The sequence below is a fragment of the Sebastes fasciatus genome, chromosome 7, assembly GCF_043250625.1.
Source record: "Sebastes fasciatus isolate fSebFas1 chromosome 7, fSebFas1.pri, whole genome shotgun sequence".
Classification (NCBI taxonomy): Eukaryota; Metazoa; Chordata; class Actinopteri; order Perciformes; family Sebastidae; genus Sebastes; species Sebastes fasciatus.
The window spans coordinates 2,169,116-2,188,055 of NC_133801.1; the positions used below are offsets into that span (position 1 = coordinate 2,169,116).

Below are 18,940 nucleotides of genomic sequence, written 5' to 3' on the forward strand. Positions count from 1 at the left end.
GATGAATAATAATAATAATAACATGATATAAAGATGCACGCGGACCATAAACAACATAAACAATGAATGAAAGTTGTCCTCGCGCTCAGACATCCAGCAGGTGTTTCTACCTGAAGGAGCTCCGCAGGTAAAGACAACAGATGCTCTTATATTCTACATCTGTTTCTCTTTATCTCATTGATTAATATTAATGATCATTAAGCTAACGCACGCGCCCGTCCATCATCAGATACCTGCTCAGCACGTGCAGCGTCCGCTCCCTGGAGAGCACGAGGGGGGCGCGTGCACAAAACACCAGGAAGCATCAGCCATCAGACGACAATATGCACAGATTCAATCACCAGCCATCTGCTGCTGATCGATCCGATCTGACCCCCCACCTCCTCTTCCTCCTCCACGCCACGCGCCTCCTCCTGCTCTGGATGGACAGGTGCGCGTGCCCTCTAGATGTTTATCAGCTTCACAAAAGGACTCTGTCACCTTTGGTGCGTCACGCGGCGCGTGGAGGTGAGAGGACACCGTTTGTCCTCCAACACGCGCCCAAATGGTCCCGAAGAGAGGCGACACGAGCTTCTGTTCAGGTGAGAGGACACATGGCGCGTGGCATGTGAGGAGGAGGAGGAGGAGGAGGAGGAAGGTGAGGAGGAAGAATGTGAGGAGGAGGAGGAGGAAGAGGAGGAAGGTGAGGAGGAGGGGGGGGAAAGAGGAGGAATATGAGTGGAGGAGGAGGAGGAGAAAGAGGAGGAAGAGGAAGAGGAGGAAGGTGAGAGGAGGAGGAGGAGGAGGAGGAAGGTGAGGAGGAGGGGGGGAAAGAGGAGGAATATGAGTGGAAGAGGAGGAGGAGAAAGAGGAGGAAGAGGAGGAGGAGGAAGAGGAGGAAGAGGAGGAAGGTGAGAGGAGGAGGAGGAGGAGGAGGAGGAGGAGGAGAAAGAGGAGGAAGAGGAGGAAGGTGAGTGGGAGGAGGAGGAGGAGAAAGAGGAGGAAGAGGAAGAGGAGGAAGGTGAGGAGGAGGGGGAAAGTGGAGGAATATGAGTGGAAGAGGAGGAGGGAAGAAGAGGAGGAAGAGGAGGAGGAGGAAGAGGAGGAAGAGGAGGAAGGTGAGAGGAGGAGGAGGAGGAGGAAGATGAGAGGAGGAGGAGGAGGAGGGAGGAAGAGGGAGGATAAGGAAGAAGAGGAGGAGGAGGTGAGGAGGAGGAGGAGGAGAGGAGAGGAAGAAGAGGAAGGTGAGGAGGAGGAGGAGGAGGAGGAGGAGGAGGAGGAGGAGGAGGAGGAGGAGGAAGAGGAAGGAAGAGGAGGAAGGTGAGAGGAGGAGGAGGAGGAGGAGGAAGATGAGAGGAGGAGGAGGAGGAGGAGGAGAAGGAAGAAGGAGAAGGAGGAGGAGGAGGGAGGAGGAGGAGGAGGAGGAGGAGGAGGAGAAGAGAGAAGGAAGAGAGGAGGAGGAGGAGGAGGGAGGAGGAGGAGGGAGGAGGAGGAAGAGGAAGAGGAAGAGGAGGAGGAGGAGGAGGAAGAGGAGGAGGAAGATGAGAGGACAGAGCCGTGGGAAAGTGTCCTGAGAGGTGTGAACAGAGTGGAGCTCATCAGGTGTGAAGAACGACACCTGAACAGACGTGAGCAGAAACAAACGGTGTGGTGGATCACGGCGTTCTATGGTTAGAGAGATTACATCATCTCTTACTCAGCACCTTCTTCTTTAGAACATTGTTTCCCTGTTAAAGGGTCTTTAGGGAGTTTTTCCTCCGATGAGACGGGGCGATGGGATTTGTGATTTTGGGCAAAACAAATATAACTGACTTGAGTTGAGTTCATCCTGAAGGTGACGGGTTTCTGTCCCAGCAGTCTGTTAACATGTTAAACATCTCGGAGCTGCTGGAGTCATAAAGCTGCTGCCGTTCACACCTTCACACCCTTCACACCCTTCACACCTTCACATCTTCACACCCTTCACACCCTTCACATCTTCACATCTTCACACCTTAAAGGTCCCATATTATAAAAAAGTGAGATTGTCAATTCCGTCAAAATGCAGTAAAACGGAGCGTTTCAGACAGAGGGGTGAACACAGGTATATTCAGGCAGACAGTATGAGGAAAACATCATTTTTTTTTGAACATTACAGCATGTAAACATGTTCTATAGTAGAAACACAAAATTCAAGTATGAATCTAAAAATGAGCACGATATAGGACCTTTAAGAGGGAACACAGAGGACACCAGCGTTCGATGAAGATGAAGATGAAGCACATTGAACTAGAAAACAGAGAAAATCAACCAAATCTGAATTAATAATAATTAAAAATAATAATAACATCTGAACTGCAAACAGAAGTATAATCTCAGCCGTGTGCTGGAAGCCGAGGAAGTTATTAAACATAAATAAATAGAGTCACGTGTGGCTCTCAGTCACAGATCCATCTCTCATAATTAATAAATAATAAGCCTAAATATGTAAATATAGATTACTGAGCTCATTTAAAGTGTTGACAAATAAACCAGAAAGAAGTTATAGAATCAATATTTATAATTAAACAACTGATGGGATTTATTCACCTTAAAGAGTTTCACATTTTAATATTCAGCAGATATTCCCTCCTCTTCCTCTTCACTTCTTCATCTTCCTCCTCCTCTTGACTTCTTCTTCTTCTTCATCTTCCGTTTCCTCCTCACTTCTTCTTCTTCCTCCTATTCATTTCTTCATCCTCCTCTTCCTCCTCCTTTTCAATTCTTCTTCCTCCTCCTCCTCCTCCTCACTTCTTCCTCTTCCTCCTAAGTTTTTCTTCTTCTTCCTCCTCCTCCTCCTCCTCCTCCTCACTTCTTCTACCTCCTCCTCCTCCTCCTCCTCACTTCTTCCTCTTCCTCCTAAGTTTTTCTTCTTCTTCCTCCTCCTCCTCCTCAATTCTTCTTCCTCCTCCTCCTCCTCCTCACTTCTTCCTCTTCCTCCTAAGTTTTTCTTCTTCTTCCTCCTCCTCCTCCTCCTCCTCCTCACTTCTTCTTCCTCCTCCTCCTCCTCCTCACTTCTTCCTCTTCCTCCTAATTTTTCTTCTTCCTCCTCCTCCTCCTCCTTCTCACTTCTTCTACCTCCTTCTCCACCTCAGTTTTTCTTCTTCTTCCTTCTCCTTTTCAATTCTTCTTCTTCCTCTTCCTCCTCCTCCTCCTCCTCCTCCTCCTCACTTCTTCCTCTTCCTCCTCCTCCTCCTCCTCCTCCTCCTCCTCCTCCTTACAGAGTAAATAGTCAGTTTCTCACTGACAGTTTAGTTGATGATGTTGATAATTCTGTTTAATTCCCAAACTGCTATCAACACACACACACACACACACACACACACACACACACACACACACAGCCTCGTGCATCATTAAGGGTTTTGGCTCGTGGTCGTGTGTCGGTTGAGGAAGAGGAGGGTGAAGGTGTGAATCCCCCCCCCTCCCGCCACTTGTTCTCTCGTTTCACGCGCTTCTGTCAAACTGCGTCATTAACATCAGAATCAACCCAAAAGGCGCGAGGACACGCGCGCGTGTACGCACCCAGTATTAACATCTGTTCACATCAAAGAGATTCAGCAGCTGCATGAAAATACACGAGATCACATTCAACCTCATACTTATACTCACTGTAGGCTGTACTTATTAACTTAATATACTTTACCTAAGTATTCTCATGTTACTTTATACTTCTACTCTACACCTCAGATACTTCTTACTGCACTACATTTATCTGACAGATTCAGATTTTAAATAGAAAACCTGTGATCAGTTTATTCAATATGGTGCAGTATAATAAATTAAGTATGTAAAATTGTCTTCACCTCCAGCAGATACAATCTTAAAATGTTGTTGCATCAGTAATAATAATGACATGATATAGTAAATATATATATATATATATTTATATATATAACACTTTGTTCAGCATTATTTATCTTTATTTTTCATACATTATATACACATTTTGTTGCTCATACTTCACATTTACTTTCACATTACATTTACATTTTATTTTGACGCCATAACTTGTTTTTTTATATACAGTATAATAATAATAATAATAATAATATTAATATTAATAATAATAACTAGGTTGTAATACTAAGGAAGGAATTAAAAATAAATAATAAATAAATAAATAAATAAATAAATAAATAAATAAACAAACAAATAAATAAATAAATAAATACTGATACTGATAGAAACAACAGCAGAAACATTGAGAATATTTCATTGTTTAAGAAGTTTTTCTTCGCTCTATCAGAAGTTATCTGCTAAAGTTTTACTACCGTTCTAATAATCTGTTATTTGATCCAGAGTGGGAGATCTCCGTCTGTCTTCTGACTTCTAATCTGTAAATAAACATCACAGCATTTCACTGTTAATCTCTGAGCTGGATGAGCCTCCATAAACTCCTCCGGACTCAGCTGGAAACCCTCCTGAGCTGCTTCTCCTCCTCTGAAACCCTCCTGAGCTGCTTCTCCTCCTCCGACTCTCCCAACCTGGAAAAATAAAGAAGATTCAGCCACTAATCTGTTTTGTTTTAAACCTTTAAATCGGTCCTCAGATCCGCCTGCAGACGCTTACGGCCGGACTCTTTGTGTTTGAACTTTGGTGAATATTATTCATATATTTATTATTTATCCAGGACGTCCTCATGGGACTCTTTAGCTGTGATTAAACAGCAGAGGGACATCTGAGCGGGTCAACAGCTCCTCATGCTGTGACCTCTGACCCTTCATGTCCCCCTGACACTACGCCACAGTATGGAGACGTTCACAGTAGCTGCTGACCTCTGACTGCAGTTATACCTCCAACATGCTCAGTGACATCATCACAGGGTCGCACATGATGGACGGCGTCCTCGCCATCTTCACTGATATTCTCTCTGCGTTGATCGGCAGCTACAGGAAACAAAGATACAAGTGGAAATAATTAAAAAATACTTTAGGTGAGTCAAAGGTGGGAGATTTTATGAATCAACTGTTTATTTTATTTCATCAATTTATGACCTTCAAAGTCTTAAATCCTGACTTCCTCCAAATCAAAATTATGGAGATGAAAAGGATAATTTTTTTTTTTACATATGAAATCAAAATTATGAGACAAAAAGTTAACGTAAAGAATTGTCAAAAATATGAAAAATAAAATAAAATATCTGACTTGAGTTAAAATGATGAAATACAAGGTAAAATTCTGGCTTTGTAAAAATTCAAATAAATCAAAAATACGAGATAGAAAGTAAAAAGTAAGGCAACTTTAAATAAAGTTAAAAGAAGTAAAAGAAATTGGATAAAAACTAAAAACTAAGGCAACTTAGAAAAAAAAAAAGTTCAAATAAATAATAAAAAAAATCAGCTAAAAAAATACAGGATACAAAATTAAAAAAAATGCAAGTTAAAAAAAAGTTTAAATAAATTATAAATTATGGGATGCAAAGTAAAAACTAAGGCAAGTTATGAAAAAAAAAAAAAAAAAATACAGGAAAAAAAGTAAAAATGTTAACTGTAAAATAAGAATAAAAAGCATGGGATGCAAATAAAAAAAAGGCAAGTTAAAAAGTTTAAATAAATCAAAAATACAGGATACAAAATAAAAATGTTGACTTTGTAACATTTTAATAAATAAAAACAGTGGATACAACGAAAAAAACGAAGGCAACTTAAAAAAAAAAGTTTAAATAAATCAAAAATATGAGATGCAAAGTAAAAATATTGACAGTAAAAATTTGAATGGATAAAAAACATAAGGTACAAAGTAAAAAAAAAAACGGCAAGTACATTTTTTTTTTAAATAAATCAAAATAATGGAATGCAAAGTAAAAACTAAGGCCACTTCAAAAAACGAAACAAAGTTTTAAAAAGATAAAATTAATAAAAATATGGGAAGCAAAGTAAAATATTTGAAAAATTCTGAAAAAGTGAAAAAATCATAATTATAAATTAGTATTCCATTATTTGATTTTTTTCATCATATAATTTGTCATATTAACAAAGTGAAAATTATAAAAAAAATCTCAATTTCCATTTTGTAGGTTAGTATTTTTATATAATAATAATAATAATATTGACATTATTTTAACTTGCTGTCGGTATTGGACTCTGATCTGTTTGTATGTCAGACTGAACTCGTGTGTCTGGTTCAGATCCAGATCTGCAGGTTGAGGTGTGGTGTTCTTATTTATTTGTGCCAACACAAGATTTGCCGTTTCCCATGATGCCCTCTGGTCACAGACCAGGACCTGGTTTCCATACCAGGCCGATGAGGCGAGGTGTTAAGTGTCCCGACACCTTCACAGATGGGTGGTGTTGGTGGTGGAGGAGCAGGAGTCCAACCGAGAGGGGACAAGAACAACAGATTTACAGGTCTCGACTCTCCAGGCTCCGCGGGGTTTCTCTTAAATCCCAGGATGAGATCCAGATTCCTGAAGTTTGGTCTTTTGTTTTCCTGTTAATGAAAATATACAGAAAAACGACACGTGTTCCCTTTTTACCCTCAAATCAAACTGTTTCTTTAACATCTGCTGGTTGGAGACGTAAACCTGAGGAGGAAAAAATAAACAAATTAAATTAATTTAGTCTTCTTTTGTGCTCCATAAAAAATAATATTATTAAAATGATGCTTAAACTTTCAGTTAAAATCTTACAAGTTGAAGTGCTCAATTACTCAGAAAGACGAGTAAATGAGTTATTTATTGAACATTATTCGACATTAGTTTGTCCTGTAGAGAACAGGATGGTTTGAGTGAAATACTATTTAATATAAAACCATCTTAAACGAGTGTAAATCCAGTTTTAATGGGGAACGGCAAAGAAATGGCCTGGTCGTAAACAGCAGTAAAAACAATTAAAATAGTTCAGATACCTGGGAAGACTGGAAATCAATCCTGTTGAGCAAAAAATCCAGTTCTACACTTTGATAGAACAAACTTTTTTGGATGGTTGTTCTCTCCGGAGGAGTGAGAGAGAACAGGACGAGAGTTCAGAGAATTAAATTAAAATTTCACAAAAAGAAGAAAGAAACATTAAATCCTCCAACACACACTGTTTAATGTGTATACAATAACTAAATATTTTCTTCAATCCATATTTGTTGGCGTTTAGCCTTTGTTAGTTACTGAGCCTTTATTTTTTCAAATGAATGTTTTTACAGATGTACGTCATCAGTAGGAACCAATGTGCTTGGAGCTGCAGACAGGAAGTCAGACAGTAATGAGGGACGGACTAACACGTTGTTGGTTTGAGTCTTTTTTTTTTTATGGGATTTGTTGACAATAAGAAAAATACAGAACAGACTGATCCTTGTGTGTAAATGAGAGACGAGGAGGGATCTTCGCTTCTCCACCAGTCCAGTCTTCACCGCGGCCACAAGCCGAGGCGATCACCCGTCCACGCCGCCACCGCCGCCGGACGACGCCGACGATCTGACACGCTGAATAAACTCTCAGGAACACTACTTCCTGTTTAATCTTTATTTCTTATAAACAATATTCATTATTTTAACGTCGTCTCCGGCAGCCAGTCTGACACACACACACAGAGAGGAACAGGAAATACAATTAAATAGACATTCTGGAGGTGCGGTACGGGAGCGCCGCTGATCTCAGGTCAGATCCTGTGAGCGGGCGGGGCCGATCCACAGCTGGAGTGGCGATAGCAGCGCTGATCTCAGATCAGCCTCCAAACCGCCAACAACAAGAGTTTATCCTGACCTGGATCCTCCGTCTCTTGTTTTTCTTTTTTTAACCAATCAGCAGCTTAGATACGCGTCAGGTGACATCCAACGAGAGCGGGGCCGCCGACGCCCCGCCTCCAAAAGAACAGGAAGTGCCTCTCATTGGTGCAGAGGACGGACAATGTTCCCGCCAACTGAGACATGATTGGTTGCAGGGACGCAGGTCTCTCCCCCCCGCCTCTCCTCTGGCCCCTCCCCTCGACGCAGATGGCGAGCCGGGCTGCGATTGGTGGACGTGTGAGAGGGTGGGGGCGGGGCCTCACTGCTGTTTGGAGCGCCAGAACCGCGAGGCGATGGAGCCGAGAGACAGTCCCTGTTTCTTCTGCTGGGAGAGCTCGGCCAGACGCTGCTCCTCCTCCTGACGGACGGACGGACGGAGACACTATTAAACCAAACAACCAAACAACCAAACAGAACACAGGGTGCGTTTGATTTCTCCTCCTACCAGCGCCAGCTGAGCCTGTCGGCGTTTGAAGGCGTCGATGGGGTCGTCTTCCAGAGCGTAGTTCTCCAACACCGAGCGCACGTCGTCCACGCCGCTCAGAGCGATGGCTGCCAGAGAGGAACACAAGCAGTTTGATTTATACGGATCATTACAAGACGACCAGCTAGCTAACGCCCGCTCTGGCTGGAGGCCAGCGGCAGAATGTAAAGACAAACTGAGGGCGTATAAATCTGTGGATGTCTCTAGTTAACTCTCCTTCAGTAAAGTCAGTCACAAAGAGAGTCGGACAACATCAGAGAAGCGTTTCAGAGACGGAGAGAAAGGGATGCTAATAGATTAGCATAATTTCTCTCCGTCTCTGAAACGCTTCTCTGATATTGTAGCTCTAGAGCTCCAATCAGTTACTCATCTCTAATGTCTGAGATCTGGATTCAGACAACAACACAGAGGACACTGCTAGCGTTAGCCTCCAGCTAACATTCATGACGTCGACACTAAAAGCATCTCTGTACATAAACACAACAGATGAGCGCTTCATGCTTCTTTCTGAGGCGAGATGAGAAGATGTTTTTGTTTCTACAAACTAAATAAAATAAACTAAATAAAGTGCAACAACTACGAGCCGATGGACCCTGAACGTCTCGTCTGGCGTCTTACTCTTGAGGAAGTTGGCGAGGTCGTAGAGCGTCCGGTCCTCTGAGTTTCCGTCCCACTTCTTCAGAGCCATGCCGTTGAAGGGCTGCAGGCTGAACGCCTCCCGCTTACAGTCCACCACGATCACCTTACTGGTGTCCCGGTTCAGACAGGACACGTCCTGGACACACAAGAGAGAGAGACGGGGGTTCAGAAACATACGGATGGGACCTTTAAAATCACATCACAACTAAATAAAAGGGTTAGTTTGAATCCTCCTCCTCCTCCTCCTCCTCCTCCTCCTCCTCCTCCTCCTCCTCCTCCTCCTCCTCCTCCTCCTCCTCCTCCTCCTCCTCCTCAACATGAGCTGCAGGACCTCGTTGAGCTGCTTAAGTCTTAATCAAACACACTTTATCATCTGAATCATCCTCAATATTCTAATTAAAACACTTTCTCTGGTGGCTCCAGCTGGTGACTATTAGTGTGTGAGACAGATGGAGAGGGACGCTGCTCGTTGTCTCTATCACCACGCTCATCTGGCGCCCAGCCCCCCCCACCCAAACACTGCTCTGTGCGTGCGTGCGTGCGTGCGCATGTGTGTGTGTGTGTGTGTGTGTGCAAACCCCAGCGGACACATCCGTCCATCCTCCTCACAGCCAATGAATAAAAGGCATCTGTCTTCCCTTCAGTGTGTGTTTGAGGCTATAACCTAAACTGAACTGTCTGCACACACACGCACGCACGCACGCACGCACGCACGCACGCACGCACGCACGCACGCACGCACGCACGCACGCACGCACCCTAAGTTTGATTACCATGAATTAACATTAGAGATATCCACACTTGTTTTGACTAGTGGTAACGTCATTGTGACTAGTCAGAGTTCTTATTCCAGATATCTACAACCTCATTGTGACTAGCTAAGACGACAGTTAGAGATGTCTGTATTTAGCAGCACACATGCTCTGCACATGTAATGAAGTCACAGGATTCCATCAATGAAAGGTCGCGCCCCGACATCTTCTCTCTCTGTTCTCTGTGAATGAAGGAATTAGTCGGAAAATGCCTCTCGTCAAATCTGCCCTGTGATGTTATTGACAGGAGACATCTGTGGCTGCAGATCTCTGTTTGGAGAGTAGAAACAGAAGCGACATCTACTGCTGTGAGGAACATCTACCGCTGTGAAGAACATCTACCGCTGTGAGGAACATCTACCGCTGTGAGGAACATCTACCGCTGTGAAGAACATCTACCGCTGTGAGGAACATCTACCGCTGTGAGGAACATCTACCGCTGTGAGGAACATCAACCGCTGTGATGTGAGGAACATCTACCGCTGTGAGGAACATCTACCGCTGTGAGGAACATCAACCGCTGTGAGGAACATCAACCGCTGTGATGTGAGGAACATCTACCGCTGTGAGGAACATCTACCGCTGTGAGGAACATCTACCGCTGTGAGGAACATCAACCGCTGTGATGAACATCTACCGCTGTGAAGAACATCTACCGCTGTGAGGAACATCTACCGCTGTGAAGAACATCTACCGCTGTGAGGAACATCTACCGCTGTGAGGAACATCTACCGCTGTGATGTGAGGAACATCTACCGCTGTGAGGAACATCTACCGCTGTGAGGAACATCTACCGCTGTGAGGAACATCAACCGCTGTGATGTGAGGAACATCTACCGCTGTGATGTGAGGAACATCTACCGCTGTGAGGAACATCAACCGCTGTGATGTGAGGAACATCTACCGCTGTGAGGAACATCTACCGCTGTGAGGAACATCAACCGCTGTGATGTGAGGAACATCTACAGCTGTGAGGAGCAGACGCTGCAGAGCATCGCCCCGATTGATCCAGACTCCATTCAGAAAACAAGCATTTTAACAGTCGTTTGCTTGTCGTTTCGCGGACAGACCTGACAAAGCATAGATTCAGACTTTTTACAAATCTGTATCAGGATGTAGTTAATTCAGCATCATTTTGATCCGTTTATTGCGATAAATCACAGTACAATCTGTTTATTTTAGTCTCAAGTAGCGCAGGCAGGAAGTGACCGTCATCCAGACACAGTTCCTGGAGAAGGCGGTGAAATTCAGAGCTGTGTGTACCGCCGGATGATGTATGAACCCAGACACGACGACGTATCTGGGACTTACACAACATGTACAAAGCATAATTTCAACCATGGTTGATGAAACAGTGGAAATAAACACTTCCTCTCCGGCGCGTCTCGAGTAACGTGAGGTGAAAACTGGCTTTGCGTTCGGTGTGAACACAGCATAAGACAATTTTACTTTTACCAATCTGTGTATTTAATTTTATTCATTGTTTATTTTTAGTTCAATATTTATCTGCAAATCTACAACGCAACCTAAAACTGCTGACTTTCCTCTGAGAGATTAAGATTTAAATATTATTTCATGTTGTAATTATGTTTATATATGTTTTTACATTTGTTTGTTTTGTTAGTTTATTAAAATTAATGATCCACGGTGTCATTTCTAGCTAAAAAGGCAGCATGTGTGTGTGTTGTGTTATTCATAAATAAATAAATAAATAAATAAATATAAGCGGTGTAATTAAGTCATTGTCTCTTGAACTCTACAGTTTTAGATGAAACCCACTTTGTCTCCATTAAACCTCCTGACAGTGAAGTCTACATGGACAGCAGGCTGTTGTGTTGTGTTTCCTATCCCGGCAACAACAGCCAACAAACAATAAGACGTCTGACGCTCAGATGCAGGGCAGCAAAACAATAGCTGCATGTTGGTCAGGTTTATGAGAGGGTGAGGACGGTCGACGCGCCGCGGCATCAGGAGGAATTAATATTATTCTAGCTAAGAGAAGAGAAAAGGAGGACTGGTAGACGACCCTCAGAATGCTGCCGTCTGTCTGATAAACGTCGGAAAAGTTTGAAAAGTAAATGAAATCTGGAGGTGTGGAGTTAGAAAGGAGTGAGACCTCTGTAACCCGCTGCTCATCTCTGCTAACTAGCACAACACACCTGAATCTCTGAACCCAACTGTCAGAGGAAGAGTTGCATTGTGGGTAACGTAGGCGCCAGGTTTTGACGAGGGGGAAGAACGTGTGGAATGAAATAAAAAGACGATATCTCCGCAGGTTCTGCTGCATCAACTTTGATCCTCCTTGTTGTTAAAGGGCTTTTCTGGGTTTTTCAAATTAAAACGCCAACTCAGCCGTTAGCAAACACCCCGCCCGACAACCGTCAGCAAAAGCCCACGATTTCTTCTCATTTCTACTGAATAGCGCCTGAACGCATCATAATGTAAATCAATGGTACCGTGTTGAAATCTGCAGGACGAGAGCTAGTTAGTGTTAGCTGTTAGTAGCCTGTAGTCCTGCACGGAGCTAACAGTTAGCTAACGTTAACTAGCTCTCGGGACGCCGTTATAGTCTCGAGCCCTGACGGTACCTGCAGTGCTGCAGCAGAACGTCACGTTTTCAGAACTTTCTCATCGACTCGGTACCTGAGTATCGGTTCTTGTGACGTCCCCAGTAGGGACTTTGGAGGACAGACGTTTTGCACATTACAAAACCACTGAAACTGCTCACAGTGTTTTGTGTTTTTGTGTTTTTGTGTGCATGTTACAGACTTTCTGAACTCTGTCCACAGTATCTGGATTATAATGGTAGCTGGCAGAAAATGCACATCCATAAATGATCATTTACTAACTTTCTCTTTGACATATGCAGCATCTCGGACTCTCCCTCAGCATATGGAGCATTAATAACTCTCCCTCAGCATCTGTTGCATTCAGCGCCGCCTTGGCGTCATGGAGATGAGACGATAAGTGTGGAAGTAGGTTAACCAGCTCCTTAAAAACCTCCAGACTGTTCGTCAATAAAAACCCAGAGATGACAGTTGGAGGGAGACAGAAGGAAGAGGAGGAGGAGGGAGGAGGGGAGGAAGAAAGGAGGGAGGGAGGGGAAACATGAAGGAGGGAGTTAAAGAAATGGAGCAAAGGAAATGAGAGAGGAGGGGAGGAAAGGAAGGTAGGGGTGAAGGAGGGAGGTGAGATAAGAGGAAGAGGGGAGCGATGGGTTAATGAGGCCTGAGAGGGGAGGAGGGAGGACTATTGTGGTGAGGAGGAGAAGGAGGAGGAGGAGAAGGAGGAGGAGGAGGAGGACGAGGAGGAAGGGGAGGAAGGGGAGGAGGAGGAAGAAATCAATGGCAGCAGCAGAAGGCAGCTCTGGAGATGAGACACGGGGGTTCATGCAGCCCGTTACAGGTGTTTTATCAACTTTATTTAATACATGAAGAAACTACAGAGCAGCTTTGGATTTATTTAAAGAAACACACGATTCTTTATTCAGAAAACAAGATTTAGTGGTAAAGAAGTTTTAATAATAAACTAAAGGCAGTGTTTATTATCATCAACTTTTAATGCAATTAATAATATTTTGAATGATCACAGTTTGTTTAACTGGTACATTTAAAAACATAAAAAATGTTTATTATATATATATCTATATAGATATATATATATATAATATATTTAAATATTAAAAACAGCAAAATCTACATCAAAGTGGAAAAATATAAGAAATAATAATAAAAACATATTTATATTATATATATAAAATATATATATTTAAATATTAAAAACAGCTAAATCTACAACAAAGTGGAAAAAGATAATAAAAAATAATAAAAGATATTTATATTATATTATTTGATATACATATATACATTTTTAAAAATATTAAATATATATTTAAATATTAAAAACATAAAAATATATTTTTCTTTATTATTTTTGTTAATGTTTTTTTTTTTTTTTTAAATGATTACACACCTTGTTTCTTACAATCTACTCTACGTGTCCTCTCCATAGGCTGTATAAAACATGGACGTAGTCTCCGTGACGTCAACTGAAGGTTTCTTAAGAGCCTGATACGACTCACCTGAGCTTCTTTTAAACGTCAGAAGATGAAGCAGAGAAACAGTCTTTGACCTCCGTCTCTGATTCAGTAGTGAAACATTTCCTTCACACATCAAACTTGCAGCAAACACAAAAATACACATCGTACCTTAACATGATGCCCCTCCATGTAGTGCGTTGCATCTCTGAAGAGGCGATACATGACGAACCCCTGAGGGTCGATGCTGTCGATCAGAGGATACGCCGTCTGGACAGAAGATAACAAAGATAAAATCAGACATAACACACCGGAAAACTGTGTTTTCAACTCATTTAAACAGACGACATTAGTTGTTTTTGAGTCAAATTCAAGTTTCTCAGTAAAAAGATTCCAGCTGGCTGGCTCTCTGAAGCGCCGTCGGCGGTATGGAGGTCTGCGGGGACCACAGGTACACTAACAATATGATTTTAATTCACAAATATGGAGCATATTACTACTGCTGTCTCTCGCCGGTTAAAAACAACAACACATTTGGTCTTTTGCAAACAGAACTGATGTCTACGTGTGTGTTTGTGGCCTTCAGACGACTGTAAACAAGTCGACACACTTCACACACAAACAGAGCGGCGAGCTGCCTGACGGCTCCGTTAGCATCTCAAAGACCAGAACAAGAGACTGTAGAGGTGACTCAAAACAAATGACTGTTTAATACCAATAATCTGCCTGTTGCTACTCCTCACTTGATGTGTTCACACTAAACACACTCTTTAGAGGTGCTGGGAGGTGGATATATATATATATATATATATATATTATTATTATCCTCTTTATAAAGAATTTATAAAAAGACTCTATAGATCCGCTGCTATTTAATGTATTTACTGTGATTTACTGCACGTTGTGCTATTTATTGTTGTGATTTACTATGATGTGAATTATCCAACCAGTGAAGCCGAAGGTAAATTTCCACATTTATGGACAATAAAGATTATTATTATTATTATCTAACTGCCAGTAACAAAGCCTGCATGTATTAAGCATGTTTCCCAAAATGTCTAACTAATCCTTTAAGAGTTTTACCTTGTTAATGTTAACTAACATCAGACTAAAACTTCTGCAGCTTCTTTTCTTTGAAAGTTGGTATTAAAAAAATAACTTCTGTGGGACTAAGATCAGATTTACCTTCAGAGACTCTACAAACATTTCTAACTAAACTAGAACACTGAAGAGCGCTCATCATTATTAAACCGCCGTGTTTCCTCGGGCAGCTTTCTGCTCCTGACGACATTAAACACAAAAAGATCTGATCTGATCAAACAGAAGTCAGCTCACATCAGCATGACAGAGAAACCTCTGAGGGCTTATTCACTGATAAACACACATTATCTAAAGTGTGTGTGTGTGTGTGTGTGTGTGTGTGTGTGTGTGTGTGTGTGTGTGTGTGGGTGTGTGTGTGTGCGTGTGCGTGTGTCTCACCATGCCGGTCTCTGCGGTGAAGATGACAATCTCGTAGAGCGGAGCGAGCTGCTGGAACAGGTAGTCGATGCCCGGACGCTTCTTAAACCGCCAACCTGTCGACAACTGGACACACAAAGAACCAGTCAGTGACTCGGAGAGATCGATGTGATCGACTCTTTCTCTTTAACCTGAGATCAAACTGTGGCCTTGAGGATTAAATCACATACAAACTAAACCAGAATATTGTGATTATTATTAATAATAAAGAGTAAACCACACCGTTGGTTGGAGCTACAGAATCGTACTAATGATGATATATTGTACCACAGGCTGTCCAGCAGATGATCGTTGTGGCAGGTCACGACAGTAATGTGAGAAACATTTAGTAAACTTAGAAACCTTGAGGGAAAAAGAGATGATGTGTTATTTAACACGTGTTAAATGAAGCTGTTGTTCAGAGCAGAGCTGCAACTAATGATTATTTTCAATTTCAATTAATCCGTTGATTATTTTCTCTATGAAATCAAGTAAAAAAACATGGATCAGTTCTTCCCAAAGCCCAAGATGACGTCCTCAAATGTCTTGTTATGTCTGAAAGTTTACCTCATTAACTTGGAAATAATTTCCCGTTGCCGCTGTGGCTGTCATGAGGTCAGAGGTCAGAGGCCGGCGGTAGGTTACACAACACTACAACGATCTACACAAAACATGCAGTCATTTTCATCACCGTTCATTCTAATAAAACAGGGATTTTTCTTTCAACTCTTGTCCCAAATTCGTTCCAAAATTTATTTCCATCCTCCCCAAACATATGTTCTGGCCACGGGACGGGAACCTGGGAACTTAATTTAGACCCTGGTCCCGGCGGTGGAAACGCAACGAGGTTCCTAGTTTCAGGGGGAAAGTTCCTGCGGTGGAAACAGAGCTCATGTAGCAGCAGGACCGCCGCTGTTTAGTTCCAGTCAATCGCTCAGAGGTCGTGACCTTTCCCACTCAGGTCGCCTCCTGTTTGCTGCGGCTCCAGTTAAACACACACAACATCAACAACCTGAGTGTGGGTCGGGATATGTACGGTGAACAGACTGATGTTTTTACACAGTGTGTTCTTTAGTTTCTGTTCCGACCCGGAGGACTCTGGTTGATCATCTGCAGCTGTACAGCTATAAAATGTTGGTGACAGTTGAAGCTGTTACTCTGTGTGTGTGTGTGTGTGTGTGTGTGTGTACACACGGCTGTTAGAGAAAGGGAAGAAAGCTGGAAGCAGAGTGTGTTTGTACAAGTTGGATACGTTTGTGTGTGTGTTTCTGTGACAGGAAGGAAGGTTGAAGTGGGGGGGCAGGTGAAGCTACCTGAGTGTGTGTTTGTCTGTTTTAACAGGCGGCAGGTGTCGAGTTACGGCTGCTGCACACCTGTCAGGTAGGAGGACAGTGTGTGTGTGTGTGTGTGTGTGTGTGTGCGCGTCTCAGCAGACAAAAAGACAAGTCGACAGGTGGTGGTCGACACACACTCCATATCCTCCACCTGTCCCGTAAAACCATTAACTTCACCTCCTCTCCTTCTTCTTCTCATCTTTAACTGTTACCTGTTTTCTTCTTCTGTTTGTTCTATGATGCCAGTGTGTCACTAAATAATAATCTCTATATTAAATATAACTGATTATCTTCATTATAATTCTTGACTGGTGAAAGACTGTAGAGGAGCAGAGAGATATTAGAGGAGTAACGGAGGAATCATTTGGTCGTTCTTCCATTTTTTCCACATTAAAAGGAAGGTTTTTCCTGATCCGAATCGAGAGTCTAAGGACAGAGGGTGTCATGTGCTGTGCAGATTGTAAATTAGTAATGTGTAATATCGGGCTTTATAAATAAAGTTGACTTGAGTGGTAGTGAAAGGTAGGAGAGAGCATTAAGGCCTCAGTGTGTGAACACCAAAGTGCTTGTTGGAGGTCCGACTACGTCTGAAAATGTGCTCCGTTATCCCCGTCACCCATCACGTGGTCAGAGAACACGTAGGAGGAACAGAGGAGGCACAGAGAAGGAGTAAGAAAACACGTGGAAAACGCCAACCATCCTTTTATCCAAGGTGCTTGGGAGGTGGTTCGTGTCACTGGCTGACCTTTCAACTGGATGTTGTGACGTTCTTGGTCGTAACGTTGGTCAGATAATAAAGCTCTGGGTAGCCCTGCACTAAAATGATTAAGAAGTGGAACTACTTTTATCAGCCATTGCGCACTGCACAGGTGTCACTCTCACGTTTGAGCGCGCCTTCACCTCGTCTACATTGACAACAAAGAAATCCTGCGTCAGAGGCGTGAAGTGTGCGGGGAAACGTACCGACCACTCCGGGTGCAGCAGGACGTCGGTGAGCTCCAGCACCAGCGTGTAGGGAGGCTGGTAGTACGGCTCCTTCAGGGGGTCGGGCAGCAGCTTCGGGCTCGTCGGCTCGATGATCATCTGACCGTGACATCATCATCATCAACAACACACAAACACACACACAGAGAGAGAGAGACAGAGAGAGAGAGAGAGAGACACAGCAGGTCAAGCAGGTGACCTTGACACCGAAACAGGAAACTGTTCACATTCTGATGAACTGTTGGAAGGTGTTTCGTTCTCCGTGTACTAAAACATGTATTTCAGCTTCACACGAGGAAGTCGGCAAGTCAGAGAAAATTCCTGAGGTTCTATCTGATCTGTTAACAGGAGACCAAATCAGCTGATATCATCGCTGTGAAAAACCCAAACAGGAAGAAGGGAAACGCCCACATCAAGATACGTCTGCAGAATATAGATTCAGGATTCTCTGTGGAGGAAAACCCAAAACTATAATCTACATCCTGAATGACTGGTTTAGGGGTTGGCACAAGGCTCATATGAATTACATTTTCTTTCCACGGTAACTCAAACCATTACTATTCATTCTGGTAACTCAGATCCAAAACAAGAAATAAGTGTGTGAATGCCCTTTTCTATTAGTGTAACAGAAGAGTGAGAGTGAAAGTTAAGAAGCAGAAAACATCTCATGATGTGGATGACTGCACGTATAAAGCAGTTATACGAAGATAGGGCTGGACGCAAATAATCGACTATTCGGTTAATGGTTCGTTGGTATATATCAGGGGTCAGGGGTCAGCAACATGCGTCTCTTCAGCTCCTCTCCAGTGGCTCCCTGTGGAGTTTTTAAAATGGAAATGATTAACTGTTTCTTGTTTACATTTTCATATTTATGTATCATTGTTGTAGTATTAGGGCCACGACATTTTTAAATGAATAACTTTTTTTTTGTTTACATTTTCATATTTATGTATCATTGTTGTAGGTCTATGGTACGACGGTAGGACGGAGTATTAGGGCCGCATGGAGGAAAAATAAATAAACCTGAGATTTAGAGAATAAAGTCATAACTTTACGAGAAAAGAGGTCGTGATATTATGAGAATAAAGTCATAATATTCTAAAGTAGTAATTTTACGTGTTATTTTCTTTTTTTCTTATGACGCTCCAGATTCCCGGTCCAGGATGTCTGTCGGACTCACCTGTCTGTAGTCCTGGAAGTATTTGAAGGTTCTTTTCAACTGTTGGACGACGGGAGGATCTGAGAGGAAGAATGGAAACAACACGTCAACAAATGTCTAGAAAAGACTCTGGAATAAACAATAGATGATTAATTAATGTGTGGAGTTTGCATGTTCTCCCCGTGTTAGCGTGGGTTTTCTCCGGGTACTCCGGTTTCCTCCCACAGTCCAAAGACATGCAGGTTAGGTTAATTGTGGACTCTAAATTGCCCGTAGGTG

The 18,940-nt window shown here is 42.7% G+C and overlaps 1 protein-coding gene across 2 annotated transcripts in view; it reads right to left on the reverse strand.

Moving 5' to 3' along the window:
* Positions 1 to 7,213: 7,213 nt before the first annotated feature.
* The window catches only part of timm50 (translocase of inner mitochondrial membrane 50 homolog (S. cerevisiae)), a 41,747-nt gene continuing 30,020 nt past the window's right edge, over positions 7,214 to 18,940 (reverse strand). For both annotated transcript variants that reach the window (XM_074640990.1, XM_074640989.1), the window contains 7 exons: positions 18,683 to 18,741; positions 17,482 to 17,601; positions 15,167 to 15,271; positions 13,859 to 13,957; positions 8,819 to 8,975; positions 8,162 to 8,268; positions 7,214 to 8,074 (listed from right to left, as the gene is read on the reverse strand). In XM_074640990.1, coding sequence (XP_074497091.1) covers positions 7,976 to 8,074; positions 8,162 to 8,268; positions 8,819 to 8,975; positions 13,859 to 13,957; positions 15,167 to 15,271; positions 17,482 to 17,601; positions 18,683 to 18,741 — 746 coding nt within the window. In that variant the 3' untranslated portion in view covers positions 7,214 to 7,975. The remainder of the gene's footprint in view (positions 8,075 to 8,161; positions 8,269 to 8,818; positions 8,976 to 13,858; positions 13,958 to 15,166; positions 15,272 to 17,481; positions 17,602 to 18,682; positions 18,742 to 18,940) is intronic.